Source organism: Lepidochelys olivacea (genome assembly GCF_965140295.1).
Source record: "Lepidochelys olivacea isolate rLepOli2 genome assembly, chromosome: 1".
Classification (NCBI taxonomy): domain Eukaryota; kingdom Metazoa; phylum Chordata; order Testudines; family Cheloniidae; genus Lepidochelys; species Lepidochelys olivacea.
In genome coordinates this window covers 131,154,255-131,173,792 of record NC_140411.1, presented here as the reverse complement: position 1 = coordinate 131,173,792, position 19,538 = coordinate 131,154,255, and the positions used below count along the sequence as shown (strand labels likewise).

The window sequence follows — 19,538 nt, the reverse complement described above, 5'->3', positions numbered from 1 at the left end:
ATCATGAATTGTGTGTAAAAGGTGAATAGAGAAGTGTTATATACCTTTTCCCACAATACAAAAACAAGGGGTCACCAGATAAAATCAATAGGCAGCAAGTTCAAAACAAACAATAACAAAGTTTTTCTTCACACAACACAGAGTTAAATCTGTGGAACTTATTGCCAGAGGATGTTGTGAAGGACAAAAGTATAACTGGGCCAAAAAAGAATTAGATAAGTTCATGGAGGATAGGTTCATTAATGGCTATTTGCCAAGATGGTCAGGGACACAACCCCATGCTCTGGTTGTCCCTAAACCTCTGACTACCAGAAGCTGAGACTGGACAACAGGGGATGGATCACTTGATAATTGCCCTGTTCTGTACACTTCCCATGAAACTCTGGTACTGGCCACTGTTGCAGACAGGATACTGGGCTAGATGGACCATTGGTCTGACCCAGTATGGCAGTTCTTATGCTCTTATGATCCAGCACCTGGTTCTGATCCATCAGTGCAACTCAAGAGTAACTCCAATGGAGCTAATGGAGTTGCACTAGCAGAAAAGCCAGTGTGAGAGCCGAATCATGCATCTAGGTTCTCAGCTTTCTTCTGTATAGTGCTGCTTATGTTTCAGAGAAATGGGATATACATAATAGTTTAAAAACCTTTATATTACATTTTAAAAAACAATATGTTGACCTACTGCAACTCAGATCATATACTGCCTGAACTCTGCTGCATACTTTCTGTATGTCAGCTGTTCTTTTAATATGTCTGTGGAAGATAAATTTGTTTTGTCAACAATTTTGTTTATCCTTATAAATAAAAATTACAGGTATACCTTATTTCTTTATATTCCTTTGTTTCATCCTTGAGGTAATAATAAGTAATCACATTTAATCACCATAACATGGACAAAAGAAGGAGATTATCTAGTGCAGCAAAATGTTTAGTAAATATGCTTTATTTGAGTGGAAGTGCGAAGGGATGCACATTTTCCCGTTTGTCTAGGCTAGCAAATGTTGATGAAACAGTCAAGGCATGTTTGGATTTGATGGGGGCTGAGAATCTGTGACAGGGACAAGAGACTGGAAATTGGGAAAGCTGGATTTATTTCTCAGTCCTGCCACTGATTTGCTCTGTAACTTTGGGCAAGCCTCTTTACCTCCATCTTCAAAAGGGATTTACTGTAATATTCCTCTCATAGAAGTGACTAAAATTCATGAAACACATGGAAACCCTGGTATGAAAGACACTGTATAAGTGTAAAAAATATTGCAGTTTTGATCAATGTTAATAAATGTATTAATTTAAATTCTCTGCTTCCTCTTGGCTATAGGCTAATTGATCTAGCTGGAATCTATTGGAAGGAATCATTGTGCCAGTGAAGCAGAGTGACTGCTGACCACATTCTCCTTCTCGGCCTGCTGGGAAGTACCACCAGGATTAAACCAGCATTGGAGCCTGGGGATGGGCCTTAGGGACGAGGACTCCCTTGGTTGTCCTGACGTTGGAATCTGTCTATGGTCAATCATCTGAGGCACCAACCACACTCATCCTTAGGTTTTTCACTACCTGAAAATATTACGTGTTGCCTTTCACTTCATCTCCCTTTGTCTCCCTGGCTGCGGAAGACAGAGCCCTGCTGATGTTGATATAAACAATGTCAAGGCCAATGGGACTCCTATGGCTGCCTTTGATCTTCACCCCAGTCTGTGTCATGTTGAATTCTAACTTCCTTTTGTGGATAACTGCACTAGCTATAAGATTTACCCTCATTGATGGCCAAGCACAATACCCTGTTGTTACCACAAATTATGGCAAAATACGTGGCCTAAGAACACCTTTGCCCAATGAGATCCTCGGCCCGGTGGAGCAGTACCTGGGAGTTCCTTATGCCTCCCCTCCAACTGGGGAGAGGCGATTCCAGCCCCCAGAACCTCCCTCCTCATGGACTGGTGTTCGGAATGCCACACAGTTTGCTGCCGTCTGCCCTCAGTACCTGGATGAGAGGTCACTGCTCAACGACATGCTGCCGGTCTGGTTTACTGCCAATTTGGATACCGTTGTGACATACGTGCAAGATCAAAATGAAGATTGCCTTTATTTGAATATCTATGTGCCCACTGAGGATGGTAAGTATTTTATTCAATCACAAACCAACCCGCCCGCTATTTGTGCAAATGATGAGTAGCTTCGATACTGGCTTTATACTTCATTCTACTTCCTCTATGTTATCTATTTAACTGAACTGTTTCTCTTTATATTCATTAGATGCAAATGTTATGTCAATTAAGCATGCTTGCATGAATTCATTTTTATAGAGCTTTGTGTCACCAAATTGCAGTTTTATTTGCAGGCATTGGCCAGTGTACAAATGGGTCACAATCCCAAAGGTTATGGCAAACAAATAAAACAATCCTCTAGAAACAATATAATTTTAGCACACAACTGAAGTATACAAATACTACTACAATTTTTTTTTAAGGAAAACAATTTGTTTATAGAAATTTCCCTTTCTCTTTGGTTTATTATAATACTTTCTGAAATTACATTTAAATTTGTTTGATTTTAATCAGCAAAGGATTGCTCAAGTTCTGCAACTTGAAGATTCTGTGACTATTTAGCACTTTTTAGTCAAGTTTTATATCATTCATTCACTAAATATAAAATGGAGCAATCGCTGGATATATTATGCAAGAACATCCTATGAAAATGCCCTTTTTTACCCCCATCTACTCTTCAGCAAAAAACTCTGAGATTATTACTCTACACCAGTCATCAGTATAACAAATGTTTGCTTTGGTAACACAAATTTGTGAACCTCCTTATTCTCACTGCTTTTGTGAGGTGCACAGAATGTTTCTTGAGATGTGTTGAGTGACAGCAAGTCCCATTGAAGACAAGGCTTCTTTTGACCAAACACCAACTCACTAATGTTTGTTCAGTATTACAGGATAAGGAATAATTGCAAGGGAACGATAATAATATTCTGCTGAAGCCAATTGTTTCATCCACTGCAGTTACTTACTGATGGATAACTGTACAGATTTCCCCAGATATGCAAATCCATTTCTCTATTTGTGGGGGGGTTTGATTTGCATAATCATGGTATTGTTTTTTCTCAGTAAGCGTACTCTGAACATGCAAATCTTGGTACTCTGGCTACCATAATCCCTCTGCTCTGATTGGCTTCTGTACTTAGAATTTTCCAAACTGTTTGCCAGCAATAAACATACTGACTTACTTTCCCACTCCCTTCAGCTGAAGCAGAATACAAAAAAAATGCATAAGATACTGGGGGGGGGTTGGACTAGTGAAAGGAAAAAAAACAGTTGCGTTACTGAAAGGGAAAATGTCTTAAAAGAAAAGGCATGTGTCTGCAGGGAGCTGAACATTTCTTCTTATTTCCCTCCTTCCTCCAAACCCCTCTCCTTATTCCTAGATGTCCAGATGCGTCTTGGTCTTCAGAATTCAGAGTAGCAGCCTTGTTAGTCTGAATTCTCAAAAAGAAAAGGAGTACTTGTGGTACCTTAGAGACTAACAAATTTATTTGAGCATAAGCTTTTGTGAGCTACAGCTCACCTCATCAGATGCATTCAGTGGAAAATACAGTGGGGAGATTTATATACATAGAGAACATGAAACAATGGGTGTTACCATACACACTGTAACCAGAGTGATCACTTAAGGTGAGCTATTACCAGCAGGAGAGTGCGGGGGTGGGGGGAAACTTCTGTAGTGATAATCAAGGTGGGCCATTTCCAGCAGTTGACTAGAACGTCTTCAGAGTAACTCTCATGTGTTTGTTTATTTTGTGGGTTTTATCCTGCAGCTTTTAATTAGTCAATAGGACAACTCTGTAAGTCAGGGCTGTAAGACAAGGTCTTATTTATTCATACTGGAAGAACCCCCCAGTGCTTCTGTCCCAATCTCATTTTAAAGCACAATGTAGGCAAATATGTTGTTGCAGTTATTCTGGAGAGAGGAATTTTGCTCATGTGAAGGAACCAGGAGGAAACATTGGAAGTGTGAAAACAAAGGTCAACAATGGTATTGCTTTTTTGGTTAAGCCTGTTTACCTTTCAGCAGTCTGGCACATCATATTATTGAATTCTTCTCTTTTAAAATTTGAATATTTAATTCAAATGTCTATATAATAAATAGTAATAAAATCGAGCATGTCCACTATATCCTAATCAAACCCTAGACTAATAAACTACTCAGCCTCTGATCTTGCAAGGTTTTAAACCAAGTATATTGTTGTTACCTCATAAAGTGGAAGAACCCCCAAATGTCATTGTGTAGCAGTTTATTAATGGTTAGTTTTATGCCCATTTAATTCTGTGGGGAAAAATGGCATTTTTATACAAAGATTAGGACTAGACTCCAGTGCTAAGAAGGATGGCTATTAGGAGTCCAAATCTTCCCTCTCACCAAAAAATGCCACCATATGGGGACAGTGAGTAGGCAGCGTCCAATACACCTTTGTTGTTCTCTGTTGAGTTGTATGTGAACTTATTCATGTGCATCATGACAGGTATTTTCAGTAAGCTTGTGAGGAGAGTCAGATATTCTAAAAAAAATGTGTACCATTTATCTTAATTATCACTAGTTAAATCTAACTCAATGTTTTTCACTTAGTAAATATGCAACTGTCTGCTCATAAATATGATTAAAGTGAACTGACCTATCTTCTAAGCTAACCTGTCGCCAAATCATACTAAAGGTAAATTGCTTTATGTTGTAGTCCATAGAATCTGATTAAACACATTACACTTCATTATATGAATCTTAGCCGACAGAAAAAAGCTATATTGTTATGGAGACAGACCATGAAATTAGTTTTTGAAGTAGAGGTCTGAAAATGAATGACTGAGTTAAATTCACATTTTCAATCCTTTCTCAAGTACAGATTTCTTTACAAGTTCCCTGAGACTTTTTGTGTATGTGAGAAAAGATGGACAGACTCATCTAAACTCAATTAATGCTCTGAGACTGAAACATATCTGAATAATTTTGTGTCTCTCTTTTTGACAATTTCAGTGAAAAGAAACTGCTGTGCTTCTGTAATGCATCAACTGTGATCCCGTGTGATGTTGCATCTCCTTCAAACCCAATACTAGTTGCTAATCAAAATGCAGCACAGTTTTGCAACTTGGCTATATTGCGTGTGCTGTCATTTACTTCTTGTGTAGATTGATTCAGTAAACGCAGAAATCTCTACTCTGATTATGCATTTGGAATGAAGAATTGCAAAGCTTACGAGGCTTGGCTGTGGTTTGCTCTCATCTACATTAATGTAAATTAGGACTGACCCCACTGAATTCAGTGTAATTACACCAATGTAAAATGAATGTGAGTAAGACCAGAATCAGGCCCATGAACTGGGCAGATATTATTATTCATTAATAATAAATTAATTTGAATAACTTTTGCTGAAATGTTTAAGAGATTCAATAAATCAAAATGTATAAAATCTATAGAAGTTAAAATGTAGGTAGGTAAATAATTTAAAAAGCTCAATTACAATGTATTGGTTTTTAACTATAGCATTGAATTTAAATCTTGCCAGAGAGAATGAATTTACAATTTATTACTAATCACAGGATACTATATTTTTAATGTTTCTGAAAATAGCAGGCAGAATAGCAATGGAAAATCCTCTCTAAATTGAAATTGTCTTTCTAGAAACATTCCAAACAGTTTAATTCGTAAAGATTAATTTTTATTCCCCTTCTCCCACAACCAAAAATAATACACTTTTTCCTTAGGAGAAGAGTAACCTGTAGGAATCAAATCAAAGAGAAATATCTAGCAGACTAGTTCTGAAATCTGTCAATGCAGACATTTTCTGTGTGTGCGGAGGCCCTTTAATGTGTACTGACTCATTCATAACAATAATGCCTCAATTAGAGACTGCAAGAGTTGGGGAAATTCTCTTGGATTTTGTTGCCCATCATTTGAAGAAAAGAAGAGAGGAAGAGTATCATTACAGTTCTGTATCTTCATGATGGATCTGAATACTAACAGTGTGGTGATTTTAACAATATTGATGGATGCTAGTTGTAAACATAGATGTCAGTAGTAAAATGCTTTTCTTTCTAATAGTGGTTTGAATGCCAGATCTACTTATGCTATTTAAAATGATTCAATTCAAAATACAGCTGTATATTTTGCATTAAAAGTTAGCTTTTATCTCAAATTGCTACCTAGGCAGCAGCTGTAGGTATCTCACTTCAGCTTCTGAATACACAAAAACACATGTATAATATAAACACAGACATATTTGGCTCTTTTCTGCTAGAACCTGTAATTTTCTGCAAGAAGACATGAATGACAGTTTTGAGGAGGTCAACTAGGGAAATGATATTGAGGACAGTCTTTTTATTATAACTTCAGTCTGAATATGGGTTTAGCTACAGTGGGAGTGCTAGATTGTAGAGGACACAGACTGTTAATCGGCTGTGCTTAATCCCTAGCCTTTATCATCTGAATCTGTGCATGCTGTAAAGGGGATTGCAGCCTGCTATCATAATTACTGAAACAAACAAAACAAAACCTACCAACAAGTTTGGTTTCTTGCAAGTGAACCATAAAAACTGCATTATATCAAGGCCAGATTAAAACATTATTTAAGCAACATCAACAAATCCTTCATTCTGGTTTAATACTGCTTTCTTCAGACCAAAAAAAGGCGGGGGGAGTCACATTTTTATTCTGTGTAGGTCAAAAGTACCAGCATACACTCAAAATTATGTGTTGTATGGTGAACAAAGTGAGTTTTCAAAATGTGTTAAACTACTAAACAGCTAAATGTTTGTCAGGGATTAATTTTAAAAGTACTTAACATCTTTGGGGTGTGAAAATCATCTAATCAAAAAGTGTAAGGCTGGAAGGGGCCTCAAGAAGTCATCAAGTCCAGCCACCTGCATTGAGGCAGGACTAAGTAAACCTAAGCTATCCCTGACAGATAGATGTGTAACCTGTTCTTAAAAACCTCTGATGATCAGGATTCCACAGCACCCCCTTGAAAGGTTCATTCACTATTGGAGCACCCCCTCCTGGCTGTGTTGGGGGATCAGCTCCGCTCAGTCATGTCATGGCCCCTCTTGCCCTCCAGGAGTTGCAGTTTCCTCTTCATGGCTTGGCTTTGCGGCCACATCACTACACTGTGTTCCCCTTCTGAGGTAACAATGTCTTGCTGGACTCACTGTGAGGATACCATTCCAGGCAGTCTTCTGATTCCAAACTGTTCCACTTTCCCAGTGCCTGATAGAAGGGCTTGGGCCCACCTGCTACTTTGGGTCCCAGCCCAGGGATCCTACAATCAGCAGCCAAGGTTTGCACTGTCTCAACTCTTACTGCTCTTTTCCTGGGCTTTTTCCTACTCCACATTCTGCAGGCTTCCTTCACCACCACACCGCTGGGTAAACCCTTCCCTCCGGGTCAGCATTCCAGGACTTTTGCTCCCCCCTGGGTTTCTACCTTCTCACCTCACTAAGACCAGAGAGTGACTATAGACCTCCACACTGCAGCACCTTCTGCTCTCACTTCCTGGGTTTGTACAAACCCTCGTCTAGTCCTGCCCACATGGGCTTCATCTTCAATTAGTGTTTGTTAGTGAAGCCTACGTTTCCTCCCAGGTGCAGCCTAATGGTTAATTAGCCCTTCTGAGCCACCTTAACACTTAACACTTCAGGGTGGTGTGGGGTGAAAAACGCATCACAGAAGCCTATTCCAGAGCTTAACTATCTTTATGGTTAGAACAGTATTCCTAATATCTAACCTAAATTGTCCTTGCTGCAGATTAAGCCCATTACTTCTTTTGTCCTATCTTCAGTGGACATGGAGAACAATGGAGCACCCAGAATTGGACAGAGTACTCCAGCTGAAACCTCACCAAGTAGAGTGGGACAGTTAGCTCCCGTGTCTTACATATGACAGTCCTGTTAATAGACCCCAGAATATTAGTCTTTTTTGCAGCTGTATCATACCGTTTATTCATATTCAGTTTATGATCTACTACAGAGATAGGCAAAACTGGGAATAACTGGCTAAGTGTTAGTGCTGCTGAAAAGGATCTGGGGTTTATAGTAGTTCAGGGAGCGGCAACCTTTGGCATGCGGCCCGTCAGGGAAATCCACTGGCAGTCTGGGACGGTTTGTTTACCTACAGCGTCCGCAGGTTCAGCCGATCGCAGATCCCATTGGCCGCGGTTTGCTGTTCCAGACCAATGGGGGCTGTCGAAAGCGGCGAGGGCCGAGGGATGTGCTGGCCACCACTTTCTGCAGCCCCCATTGGCCTGGAACTGCGAACTGCGGCCAATGGGATCTGCGATAGGCTGAACCTGCAGACGCTGTAGGTAAACAAACCGTGCCAGACTGCCAGTGGATTTCCCTGACGGGCCGCATGCCAAAGGTTGCCGCTCCTTAACTACTATAAATCCCCGATCCTTTTCAGCAGCACTACCATTTAGACAGTTATTCCCAATTTTGTAGTTGCATATTTGATATTTCTTTCCTAACTGAAGTACTTTGCACTTGCATTTATTGAATTTCATCTTGTTGGATACAGACTAATTCTCCAATTTACCATGGTTGTTTTGAATTCTAATTCTGTTCTCCAAAGGGCTTGCAACCCCTCCTAGCTTGGTGTCATCTGCAAATTTTATGAGTGTACTCTCCACTCCATTATCCGAGTCATTAATTAAAATATTGTATAGTACCAGACCCTGCAGAACGCCACTAGATATGCCCTCCAAATTTGACCACAAACTGTTGGTAACTACTCTCAGTTCAGCTAAACTGGTTTGAAGGCTCTTGAAACATTTAGGGCATAGTAAATAGATGCAAAGCTACAGAAAACCACAAGAGACCATGACACTTTGCAGTGGTGAATGAGTGAGGTCAGAATTTCTTCATCAGTGAAAGGGAACAGAGGATAATCTGTAAGCAGAGTAAAATATTTTAATGCAGAGTATTAGGAAATTTTTAAAAATAAAACAGGAGTATCAACAGTAGCCCTTGGTTGAGGCAGCAGAGTTCAGTCTAGTAGAAAGGTGCAAGAGTCTGAAGGCTATATATTTACCTTTGGTCAAACAAAAAAAAAAAAAGTTAAGGACTACACAAAGTAGATGAATAAGGGATGCATAAGATGCTTGCTATAAGAGAAATATAGTTTGCACTGTATACTGCTATTTCAGATTTGGCAGATCTTTGTGTGCGTACAATTAGCAGTGCATTGTGGTTTCTTTATACATTCTTTTCACACACATATACTATTTAATTCATAACTAGTCTATGACTACAACTCATAACAAATCTGATTTTCCATTGACCGGCTGCTGGGATTTTGTGTGTGAGTGTGTGTGTCTGTGTGTAGGTATCATTATTCTTGTTCCAGTGGTCCAATCAAAAATGAGCTTCCTAGTGACTTCTTTACCTCCTATAATGTAGGCCAGCACATGACTAAAATTGCTTATTTTGCGCATCATGCTAATCTTTGGCTGAAGCCACAGGCTCTGAATGGCTTAGGTAAACCAGATGCACAAATGGTGTGCATTAAAGTCAGAGGAGGTATGCCAGTTTACACTAGCTGAGGATCTTGCCTTATAGTTTAAATGAATATTAGTAATATGTATTGAATTAACCTTGAATTACTCATAACTTGAAAAATAGTGACATGGATGTAAGTATACAATATTAAAGTCTCTCACATGACTCTTTTTCAGGGTCTGGGAGCACTGGAACATGCATACCTTTTCAAGGATAGTAGCCCTACTTTTATACAGTGCTATGGAATAACACCTGTAATACCTATGGTACTTCATGTTTTGGTAACATGCATGTGCAGATCTGAGATCAGAATGACAGACCTTTATTTGAACTGGGAAGTTGAAGTATAAGTAGATGACTATAGCAGCCTTTCTTCTTCCAGATTAAGAGTTAATACAAATACTCATAGTCTATACATAGTTTCGTGTTTGAATAGCTATATATTTTCATCTGTCAAGTATTCTTACCATCATGTTTAGCACACTTTTATTTATTCACCACTTTTAGATTTAAGCAGATATCAAAATGATGCTAACTCATTGTTTAGGTGTGTGTGTGTGTGTGTGTATATATAATTTATATATTTATATATATAAATGCATAGCCTTAGGAAATTCAGAATCAATTTACCTGACTCTTTGTATTTGTTTACCTTTGCATGTCTTCAAAAGGTATTCACTTTTGTACCTTCTTACACATGTGCACTGGTTTTATAATTTGTATAGGAATCATAACTTTGAATTTCCATATTTTTCTGCAGTTAAAATCTTTACCTTCATGTTTTATTACTGTTTTAAATAGTTACGTTTTTTAAAAAAACTGAAGTATAAAGAAAAGTGTGTGTGTGTGTATATATTTACATACATACATGGGTATAATTGGCTATATATATCTATCAGGAAATATATGATTAGCATGAACTTTCATAAAAAAAACCTACAAAATATAGCATGGATTAAAATTCAAGTATAGTCGGTCTAAAATTAAGTCACAGAGTCTATCAATGACTTCTCTGTTTGCTAACCTCTTACCCTTCTAACCCTGTTCAGTTCTCGGTTTGCTTGGAAAAAAAAATAATTCAGGTTTATAATTCTCTTCTGTCTCAAGTAGCTTGTCATCTCACATTATACATCAACTAACAAAATTAAAGATAATAAGACATATCCTGTGGTAAAGTACTTATACAGCTTTCCAACATGAGAAGGATTAATAACAGATAACAATTACAATACAAAGTGATAACAAAGAATTTATAACATAAAATCCCTAGTAAACACACACAGTGGCAGGAACCTTAAGGGAGGGGTTAAAAATTTGTTTCCATTGTGAAAGGTAAATGATAAAATGAGTTCCCTGAAGTCACCTTTCCCCCCCACCATTAGGCTCCAATAAATCACTTGCTCCTAATCCAGAAACACTGCAGCATCTGTGAAAAAGAAGAAGGCATATGGCTGACTTCCGCAATGAACCCTTAGCCTAGCAGGATAAAGCCAGGTAATCGAGGCCCTTATTTTTCATTCTTGCTTTTAACAGTCAGAAATACCGTCTGACACCAAAGAACAGGACTGTAACCTAGATAAAATAAAATTCTCAAATCCTTAGAGCTGAACTCACATTTACCTGCTGATTTCCAAATACTGTTCTTCAGTCTAAGAGTTGCAATTCCCCAGGCACTTTGTAGGATTGTGGGCAAATGGCCATTTCAGGAATGTAGTACGTGAGAGAGCCTTGTAGAAAGGGTTCAAAATAATTCATTCCTAGCACCATTATAATCAATTATAGGGCGACAATGGGAAGTCTTGAGCTCTCTTTGGCAGCAACTCAAATTGAGACTATGAATCTGGCATTAACTAATATGGGCAGACTTTCCATTGTATTTTCACTATCACTATGTCCTGCTGAAAAGGAGTGGGGGGAAGGAAATCCCTAATAAACTATGGTTATCTAAGGCCTGGTCTACACTGGGAGGGGCGGGTGGAAGGGGGAAATAGATCTAAGTTACTCAACTTCAGCTACGTGAATAATGTAGCTGAAGTTGACGTACTTAGATCTACTAACCGTGGTGTCTTCACTGTGGTAAATCGACAGCTGACGCTCCCCCATCGACTCCGCCTGCGCCACTCACCCTGATGGAGTTCTGGCGTCAATGGGAGAGTGCTCGGCAGTGAAATGTTTGCGTCTAGACTAGATGCGATAAATTGACCCTCCCACTGGATTGATCGCTGCCCATCGATCCAGCGGGTAATGTAGACAGCCCCAAAGTGTGGTGTTGCTGCTACATGATCCTTTCAGGTAGCCTAAGTGGTGGTGTCTCAGAAGTAGAAGCAGTGCCACTTGGAGGAGGATGCAGGAGAAATACAGGTCTAGGTCACTGTCCAAACCTGCAGACTAGCTGTAGCTCATTTGATCATAGACAGCCACAACTGTTAGTTCACAGTGAACGATATTGAATGCAGGTTAAGTGGAACAAGTGGTATTTTAATAAAACCCTGTGGACTGCTCCACCCATTCCTAAGTTTCCTGGTATCCTATCAATAACTGCCCCTCCAGGGAATATAGGCACTCTGACTCTAGTTCCAATGATCATGATACAGCTCCTCTATTTTACAAACGTTTTAATTGAAATATTAAAATCAGATAATTGATGCCCAGACTCCCTCCATCCCATGTCCCTTTGGCCAGTTGTTATCACACTGGCGTCTTGTCTTTATCACACACACACACATCTGGTTACATAATTTTTGAGGTAGTTTCGTCTCCTCAACATGTGACCATACTGGGATTCACCTGTCTCTGTTTCTTTGTCACTTGTTCCAAGTCTAGCAAACTATCTCTCTGTGGAATATCCTCCCTCCCTGTAGGTTTGGGCTTCAGATAGTTCTGTCTCTCCATTTTGTGATGATCTCTGTATATCTGTAAGCTCTCTCTTGGTGTTGTGTCTCCTAGCTGAAAAGTGCCTCCTGCTCCTTCACATCACTTGTCCCTCTTGCTTAGTCACCTCATATAAGCTGATGCCATTGCATTCCTCATGACTGCTTTAGACTACTCCTTCTGGCATCTCTTCTAATGGTTGGATCCTCACAGAAGTGCATGGCTCTGGGGCTAGGAGGTCCTTGCCTGTCCTGTTGTACTCTAGTGTCTGCTTTCTCTGATTGTTGGCCATCTCCTCTAGGCAATGTCTCTATCCTTTTGGCTGCAACAGGTCTCCCCTGATTGCTACCATGGCTTTGGTCCTTCATCCTATCAGTGCCTGCTCTGTCTTGTTTTGACACTCCTGTGATGGAGTATTATGTGTGCCAAAAATGGTAACAAAGGGACTGAACGAGAATAAACAGCCTTGTGTGACAGTCTCTTAGCTGTTTTCACAGTGTATTTCACCTTACCATTACTCTGTGAGTAATGTTGGGGAAGCGGTATGTTGGTCAAACTCCCACTTGCATGTTAAGTCCTTGAATTTTTACCAAGGCAAAAAAAATAATGTCTGTTCTCAGTGAATACAGTGTCCAGAATGCTATATCTTGCAAAGTGGCCCTTCACTTGGCCAGTTACTGGCTTGCGGTTATTATCAGGTATAGCATCAACCTCCCAAAAACATAAATAATATTTTACTGTAATCAAGTACTACTTTTCATTGAACGTAAGTATGTTTGTTCCCATCATTGCCAGTGGTCTGTGGGCAGCTTATGTGGTAACAGAATCTCTTTCTGCTGGCTATTATCCTATGACTGGCAGATGTCATGCCCTTCTATCAAAGAGCAAAGTTGTGTATTAATTCCTGGATAATAAACACACTCTTGAGTCCATCTAAGGCATCTGTCAATGCGCAGGTGTGAGGCATGTGTTTTTTGCATTGTGTCGTTACCTAATGAGCTGGGGACAACAGCTCTCTGCTCAAAATATGACACACTCAGTTCATCTTTAATTTGAAAATATGGTTCTGCTCCTACGAGTACTTGTCTTCTGTCTTCTCACCACCCTGTTAGTATTGCTCTCCTGTATGCCTGTAGTTGGATGTCATTTTTTGTAGCCTCTTTAATTTCTATCAGCTTTGCTATTGAAATTGGGATATTGAATCCATTAACATACTACACTATGTCCTGATTCCCTTCCCCCAGCTCACTGTTGGTGGGTATATAGGCCCTGTTCAGGGTGTCAGCTGACAACAGTAATTGTCCTGAATGATATCTGATCTCTACCTGGTAGCACTGGAGGATCATCAATATGGGCTTCAATCTGTTTGGAGCACTAAGAAGGGGCTTCAACATGACTGTGTGTAGGGGTTTCATTGAATTATTGCTGGGTGGTCATAGATGTACTTATGGACTACTCTCCAAATACTTGAGCCAGAAGTTCTTCTTTTGTTTGTTTGTCTCTGACAGGGCTCTGCTGGCATAAGTAACTAGGTGCTCCTGCAAAAGAGTGGAACTCAGTCATATCGCCAGTGCATCACACTGGAATGTCAGTGGCTCTCCTGGCTGGTAGTATTCAGGAAAGAGGCATCCATTGTAATTTGTTTCAGCCAGTTAAATGCTTGCCATTGAGGACTTGTCCACTCCCCCTCAACATCCTGCTTTGTGAGCTGGTGTATGGGTTCTGCTGCTACAGCCAAGTGTGGAAGAACTGGGACAAGAATTGTATCATTCCTAAGAAGTGCTATACCCCTTTCACATCCATGGGAGCTGGCACCTCTCTGACTGCCTAGATGTTGTTGGGATCTGCTTTCAGTCCCTCAGTTGGGTGCAGATGTCCAATCCATGTCACATCATGCTGTTTGAGATGCATTTTTTCAGGGCTGAGTTTTATGGTTTTGTAGAAAATCTTGTAAGTTTTCTTTCATGGTCTCATTCAGCTTATATATTATTGCACCCTCCACCTAAAATGATGATATCATCTGCAATTAATTTCACCATTGTAGTTCTTCTGATGCTTGGATGAGTCTTCTCTGGAATACTTCTGGTGCTGGGCTTATGCTCATTGGCATACACCACAAAATGTAGTGATCAAATGGTGTTGCAAAAGTTGCCAGCATGCTGGATTCCTTATCCAGGCTTATGTGCTAAAACCCATTCTTCATATCATGGACCATAAAGGTTCTGGCTTTGGAAAGTTCTGGCAAGATGTCATCGATTGTGGGCAGTGGATCATGACATCTTTTTAGTGTCTGGTTCAGTGTCTTTTTGGATGCATAATTTTCCTGAGGGCTTCTGTACCACCACCATGCTGTTTACCCTATACTGGTCTCTACAAATGCTATGATACCCTGATTTGCAGACTTAAGAGCTCCTTGCATACTGAGTTAAGTAATGCCAGTGGAATGTTTCTTTGTTGTAAGCATACAGGCACAAGTGTGCTACTTTTGATTGCAGGTTTTCTTTAAGGCACCTGATACCTTTGAAAACATCCTCATATGCTTTTAAAATGGTCTCTATTGCCCATGGGAATTCCTTTGACACAAAGGATAATTTCCTGCAGTATCTTTGAGAGCTGTTACTCTATTAAGTTTATGCATTATTGTGACCGGGATTGTATGCAACCTCTCCAAAGAGGAGATGTGACAGATATTCCAACCCTGTGTAGTATCTTTGGGGTCCATTGTTTTAAATGAATGGTTTATGTATGATTTTATTCGACACCATGGAGGAGGGCAACCACAGCTCCTCCTTCTAAAAATAGTGGATGGTAGTAAAGACAAATCAGCCAAGTTGTAACCAACCTTCCCTCCTCCCCAAGAAATATCATCTCCTGGGGAGGCTCACATATACCAGCTCAAACTGGATTCTCCAGAGACCAACATACAAAGAAAAGACTTTTGGATAAATAGACTGAGTTTATACTACTCAAAACCTTCTTTTTGATCCAAAAAATGAATAGGAGTTTCCCTCCAAGGTGTGTCAAGGGTCAGTCCTTGCAGAAAGGTTGGAAGGACTTGACCTACTAGAGCCCTATAAGACTGATGGGTGACTTCTGGTAAGCTCATTAGCATGTGTGTAGGGTTTTTTTTTATTATTTTAATATTTTTTTCTGTAATGGTTTCATTTTAAGAATAAATGTGCTTGATTAGAAATAGCCGTGTGGTAACTTGTAACTGTGGGCAATTATGCTGTTCATAGCCACTGGAGAGAAAGCAAAGCCCATACCCTGGCCTGTTTAAGCATTCTGGCTTTCTGGAAATATCAGAGTGTAGTTAGGCAACTGTGCAGCTTGGAAAAACCACAATTGGGGGAGAGAGATGCAGACCTCCTGAAGAGAGGTGATGGCTGAGGAGGCAGAAGTTGGTGCTCACGGTAAAGCAGAAGTGGGGAATACAGGTGCAGTTGCCCTGAATTGTGACACTCTCCCTTTTGCTTCTTGCACTGCAGCTATAACATTCTGACACTGCCCTCTGATAAGATCCTGGCTTGTATTTCTATATTTCCCCAAAGCATTATTAAGGTTCTTACCATCCACCACCACAAATGTCAGTTGGTACTTTCTGTTACTGTTTTGTGTTGTAGCCATGTTGGTCCCAGGATGTTAGAGAGAAAATATGGATGAAGTAATATCTTTTGTTGGGCCAACTTCTGTTAGTAAGAGAGATAAGCTTTTGAGCTTACACAGAGCTCTTCTTCAGGTCTGGAAAACACTCTGAGTAGATTTCCCAGACTGGAGGAAGAGCTCTGTGCAAGCTCAAAAGCTTTCCTCTTTCACCAACAGAAGTTGATCTAATAAAAGATATTACCTCACCCACCTTGTTTCTCTGATACTTTTCAGGTTAGTTCAAGTCACGTTCTCTATGAACTGCATTATGCACTCATTCTACATTACAAAGAACAGGTACAGTCTAAGAACTTGTCTACCCAAATAATTTAGATCACAGCAACCTAGGTTGTAACTCAACCCCGCACTAGCCTTTTGATACACATGAATAGTTCATTAGAGCAGTGTCTCTCAACCTTTGCAGACTACTGTACCTCTTTCAGGAGTCTGATTTGTCTTGAGTACCCCCAAGTTTCACCTCACTTAAAAACTACTTGTTTACAAAATGAGATATAAAATACAACAGTGTCACAGCACACTATTACTGAAAAATGACTTACTTTATCATTTTTCCCTTATAATTATAAAATAAATCAATTGGAATATAAATATTGTACTTATATTTCAGTGTATAGTATATAAAGCAGTATAAACAGTCATTGTCTGTATGGAATTTTAGTTTGTACTGACTTTGCTAGTGCTTTTTATGTAGCCTGTTGTAAAACTAGGCAAATATCTACGCGAGTTGATGCATCCCATGGAAGACCTCTGTGTACCCCCGGGGTACACATACCCGTGGTTGAAACCACTGCCTTTGAGTACTTTGAGCTAGTCCTGTTTCAACATTCAGGTTACATTTGAACATGTGAAATTTTATTAAAGTCTCTGGACTCCTCTATCCATGTGGCTTTGTTCCTTTCAGCCTAACTCCCTGTATTTCCTGTTTCCCAGGTGCCCCATCAATAAAGGTTCCTCCAGGAACATGGGTCCTCTGACTCCAGTTCCACTGATTATGATTAGTGCTGAACATTTATCACAGTGGGGAAAAATGTCCTTGATAGGGTGATTTTCACTTTTGTCGGTGACTTTTTTTCTGTGTCCCTGACTCACTGTACTGTGGCAGCTCCTGTCCGAAGGGGTGGGGCTAGCTGTTCTGAGCATTGTGGTCTGTCACATGGGGTTGCAGCACCATTCATGGGCAGCGGGGAGTTGAGGTGGGGCAGACAAACTTCAGTACAGGTGGTGCAACCTGACATGCCAGGTCACAGCGCTGCTCAGGTTTGACCCACCCAACCTTCTATCATGGGCCAGGGGTGGGGTTGTGGAGGGGGCAGGGGCAAACCTGAGCAGCGGTGTGGCCTGATGTATCAGGTCACAATGCCTGGAGTGGGGCACCAAGCCCAGTTTCATGGGAAACAGGAGCAACAGGATCTTCCACTCCAGAGTGAGTGCAGGACAGGGTTGCCTTGCTGCTCCCCACCTCCAGCATCCCCTTGATGCCAGGCTGGGATTGGGGTTGTAGTGCCAGGGGTGGAGGATGCTGCTGTGAGTGGATGGTGCCCCCTTGGTGGGATGAGGAGGTGGGGGATGTCTATCCAAAATCAGGGAGCAGTCATGGTAAATATAATAATCTCTGATTTTTACTAAATTTACAACTCCTACTCCAGTGTTAATCTCTCACACTTTTTGTCATATAGTTTTCCTATGTGTCCAAAGGAGGATGTACCTTCCCTTTTCTCAGTTCATCTGTGCCCTGGCCCCCCAACAATACAGCTAGTCCCAAACTAGGGGGAACTGACCCCATACTTTTTCAAGGGAGACTTCAACAGACTTGGGGACAACAAACAATATGATGTGTGAGTTCTGATGTAATCTCCGCTTAATTCCACCCAATATGCATCAGGTTTGACTGCCCTTTGCCTACATAAGTGCAGTGGTCTATCAGATTTTATGAATCTGTATTGCTTATTAAAATCAATCTTCCATAGATCTATCTACTTCTCATCCCCCCATTTTTTCTTCAGCTTCTTGGAAATCTTGAACCAAAGCTTTCCTATTCTTTTATTCATTGCAACAATTGTAGCTTGAATCACAACTGACATCTGTTAAAATGGCTGAGGGAAGACCTCAAAGTGGCAATTCTTCAACAAAAAAACTTCAGAAACAGACTCCAACGTGAAGCTTCAGAACTGGAATTAATTTGCAAAATAGATGCCATCAGATTAGGCCTGAATAAAGACTGGGAGTGGTTGGGTCATTACAAACCTAAACTTAATTTCCCCAATACTAATTTCTCCCTCCTGTTACTCACACCTTCTTGTCAACTGTCTGTAATGGGCCGCTCTCTTACCACTTCAAATTATATCTCTCTTCCCTTGGTATCCTGCTGTTAGTTGATTTATCTCATTAGACTGACCTAACACTTGGTAAGCAACCCACATCCTTTCATGTATTTATACCTGGTCCTGTGTCTTTTACTTCATACATCTGATGAAGTGGGTTCTAGCCCACAAAAGCTTATGCCTAAATAATTTTTTTAGTCTCTAAGATGCCACAAGTACTCCTTTTTTTTTACTAAGGGCTGTAAATCAAACATCATGTGATAAATCAAATTCACACCACATCTGTGACATGAGCAAATGGAAATTTTTCATCCTCTTTAGTTATTGGAAGTTTGGGAATTAAACATTTTGTAACCTTGAGATCTGTTCAACTGTGAGATAATCTCCCAAATGAAACAAAAGAAACTCCATTACCTGGGTCATTTCAAAGTAGATTGAACAAAGAATTAAAAATACACTGTCAGAAACAATTCTGCAGAGGTAAGTGGTGTGTGAACCATATGAGCTCAGTTTTGTTCCATACATTTTTATGTATTTATGAAATAAGTGAAAAATTTAAAACAAAATGAAGACAAACCTTTTCTTCTTCCTCCTCTTCAAAGAAATCCAGATGAAGAAGCCACCAATTACATTAAAATGAAATCAAGCACTAAGAACTAAATGCTACTGAACAGCTTGATCCATGCTATCCCATTTTACTGGTGCTCCTTTTTGAGATGAAATTTCAAAGATGAGATTTCATCTTCTCCTACATTGCACATTACTTGAATTAGATTTAATAGTCAAAGAGTGACATAGCACTGATGAAATAACACTCTAATTTTGTGGTGTTAATACAGTAGCTATCCAAATAAAAGAGTAAGGAAAGAGCATTAGATTTACAATAGGGCATTTGTTTCTACATCAGTATCATGCATGGAAATACAGATGGATTTGCATTCTTAGCGTGTAGGTGTTTTTCATGTACAATTAACATCTACCGGTATGTTGCTCTCAGTGCTCAAAAAGACAGACAACTGGATGGAAATAATTATTACAAAGCCAAGGAAATGAACAGATCTAACAGCCATTTCGCTCTGATGTGTTAAAAATCCATGATCTAAACAATAACAAAAGGAAACTTTGTCTTATAAATGAGCTC

General features: G+C 39.9%; 1 protein-coding gene across 5 annotated transcripts in view; it reads left to right on the top strand.

The window, feature by feature from the left end:
• NLGN4X (neuroligin 4 X-linked) overlaps nucleotides 1–19,538 on the top strand; it is a 248,917-nt gene that overhangs the window by 80,801 nt on the left and 148,578 nt on the right. For all 5 annotated transcript variants that reach the window (XM_084632564.1, XM_084632563.1, XM_084632567.1 and 2 more), the window contains one exon: nucleotides 1,322–2,117. In XM_084632564.1, coding sequence (XP_084488690.1) covers nucleotides 1,646–2,117 — 472 coding nt within the window. In that variant the 5' untranslated portion in view covers nucleotides 1,322–1,645. The remainder of the gene's footprint in view (nucleotides 1–1,321; nucleotides 2,118–19,538) is intronic.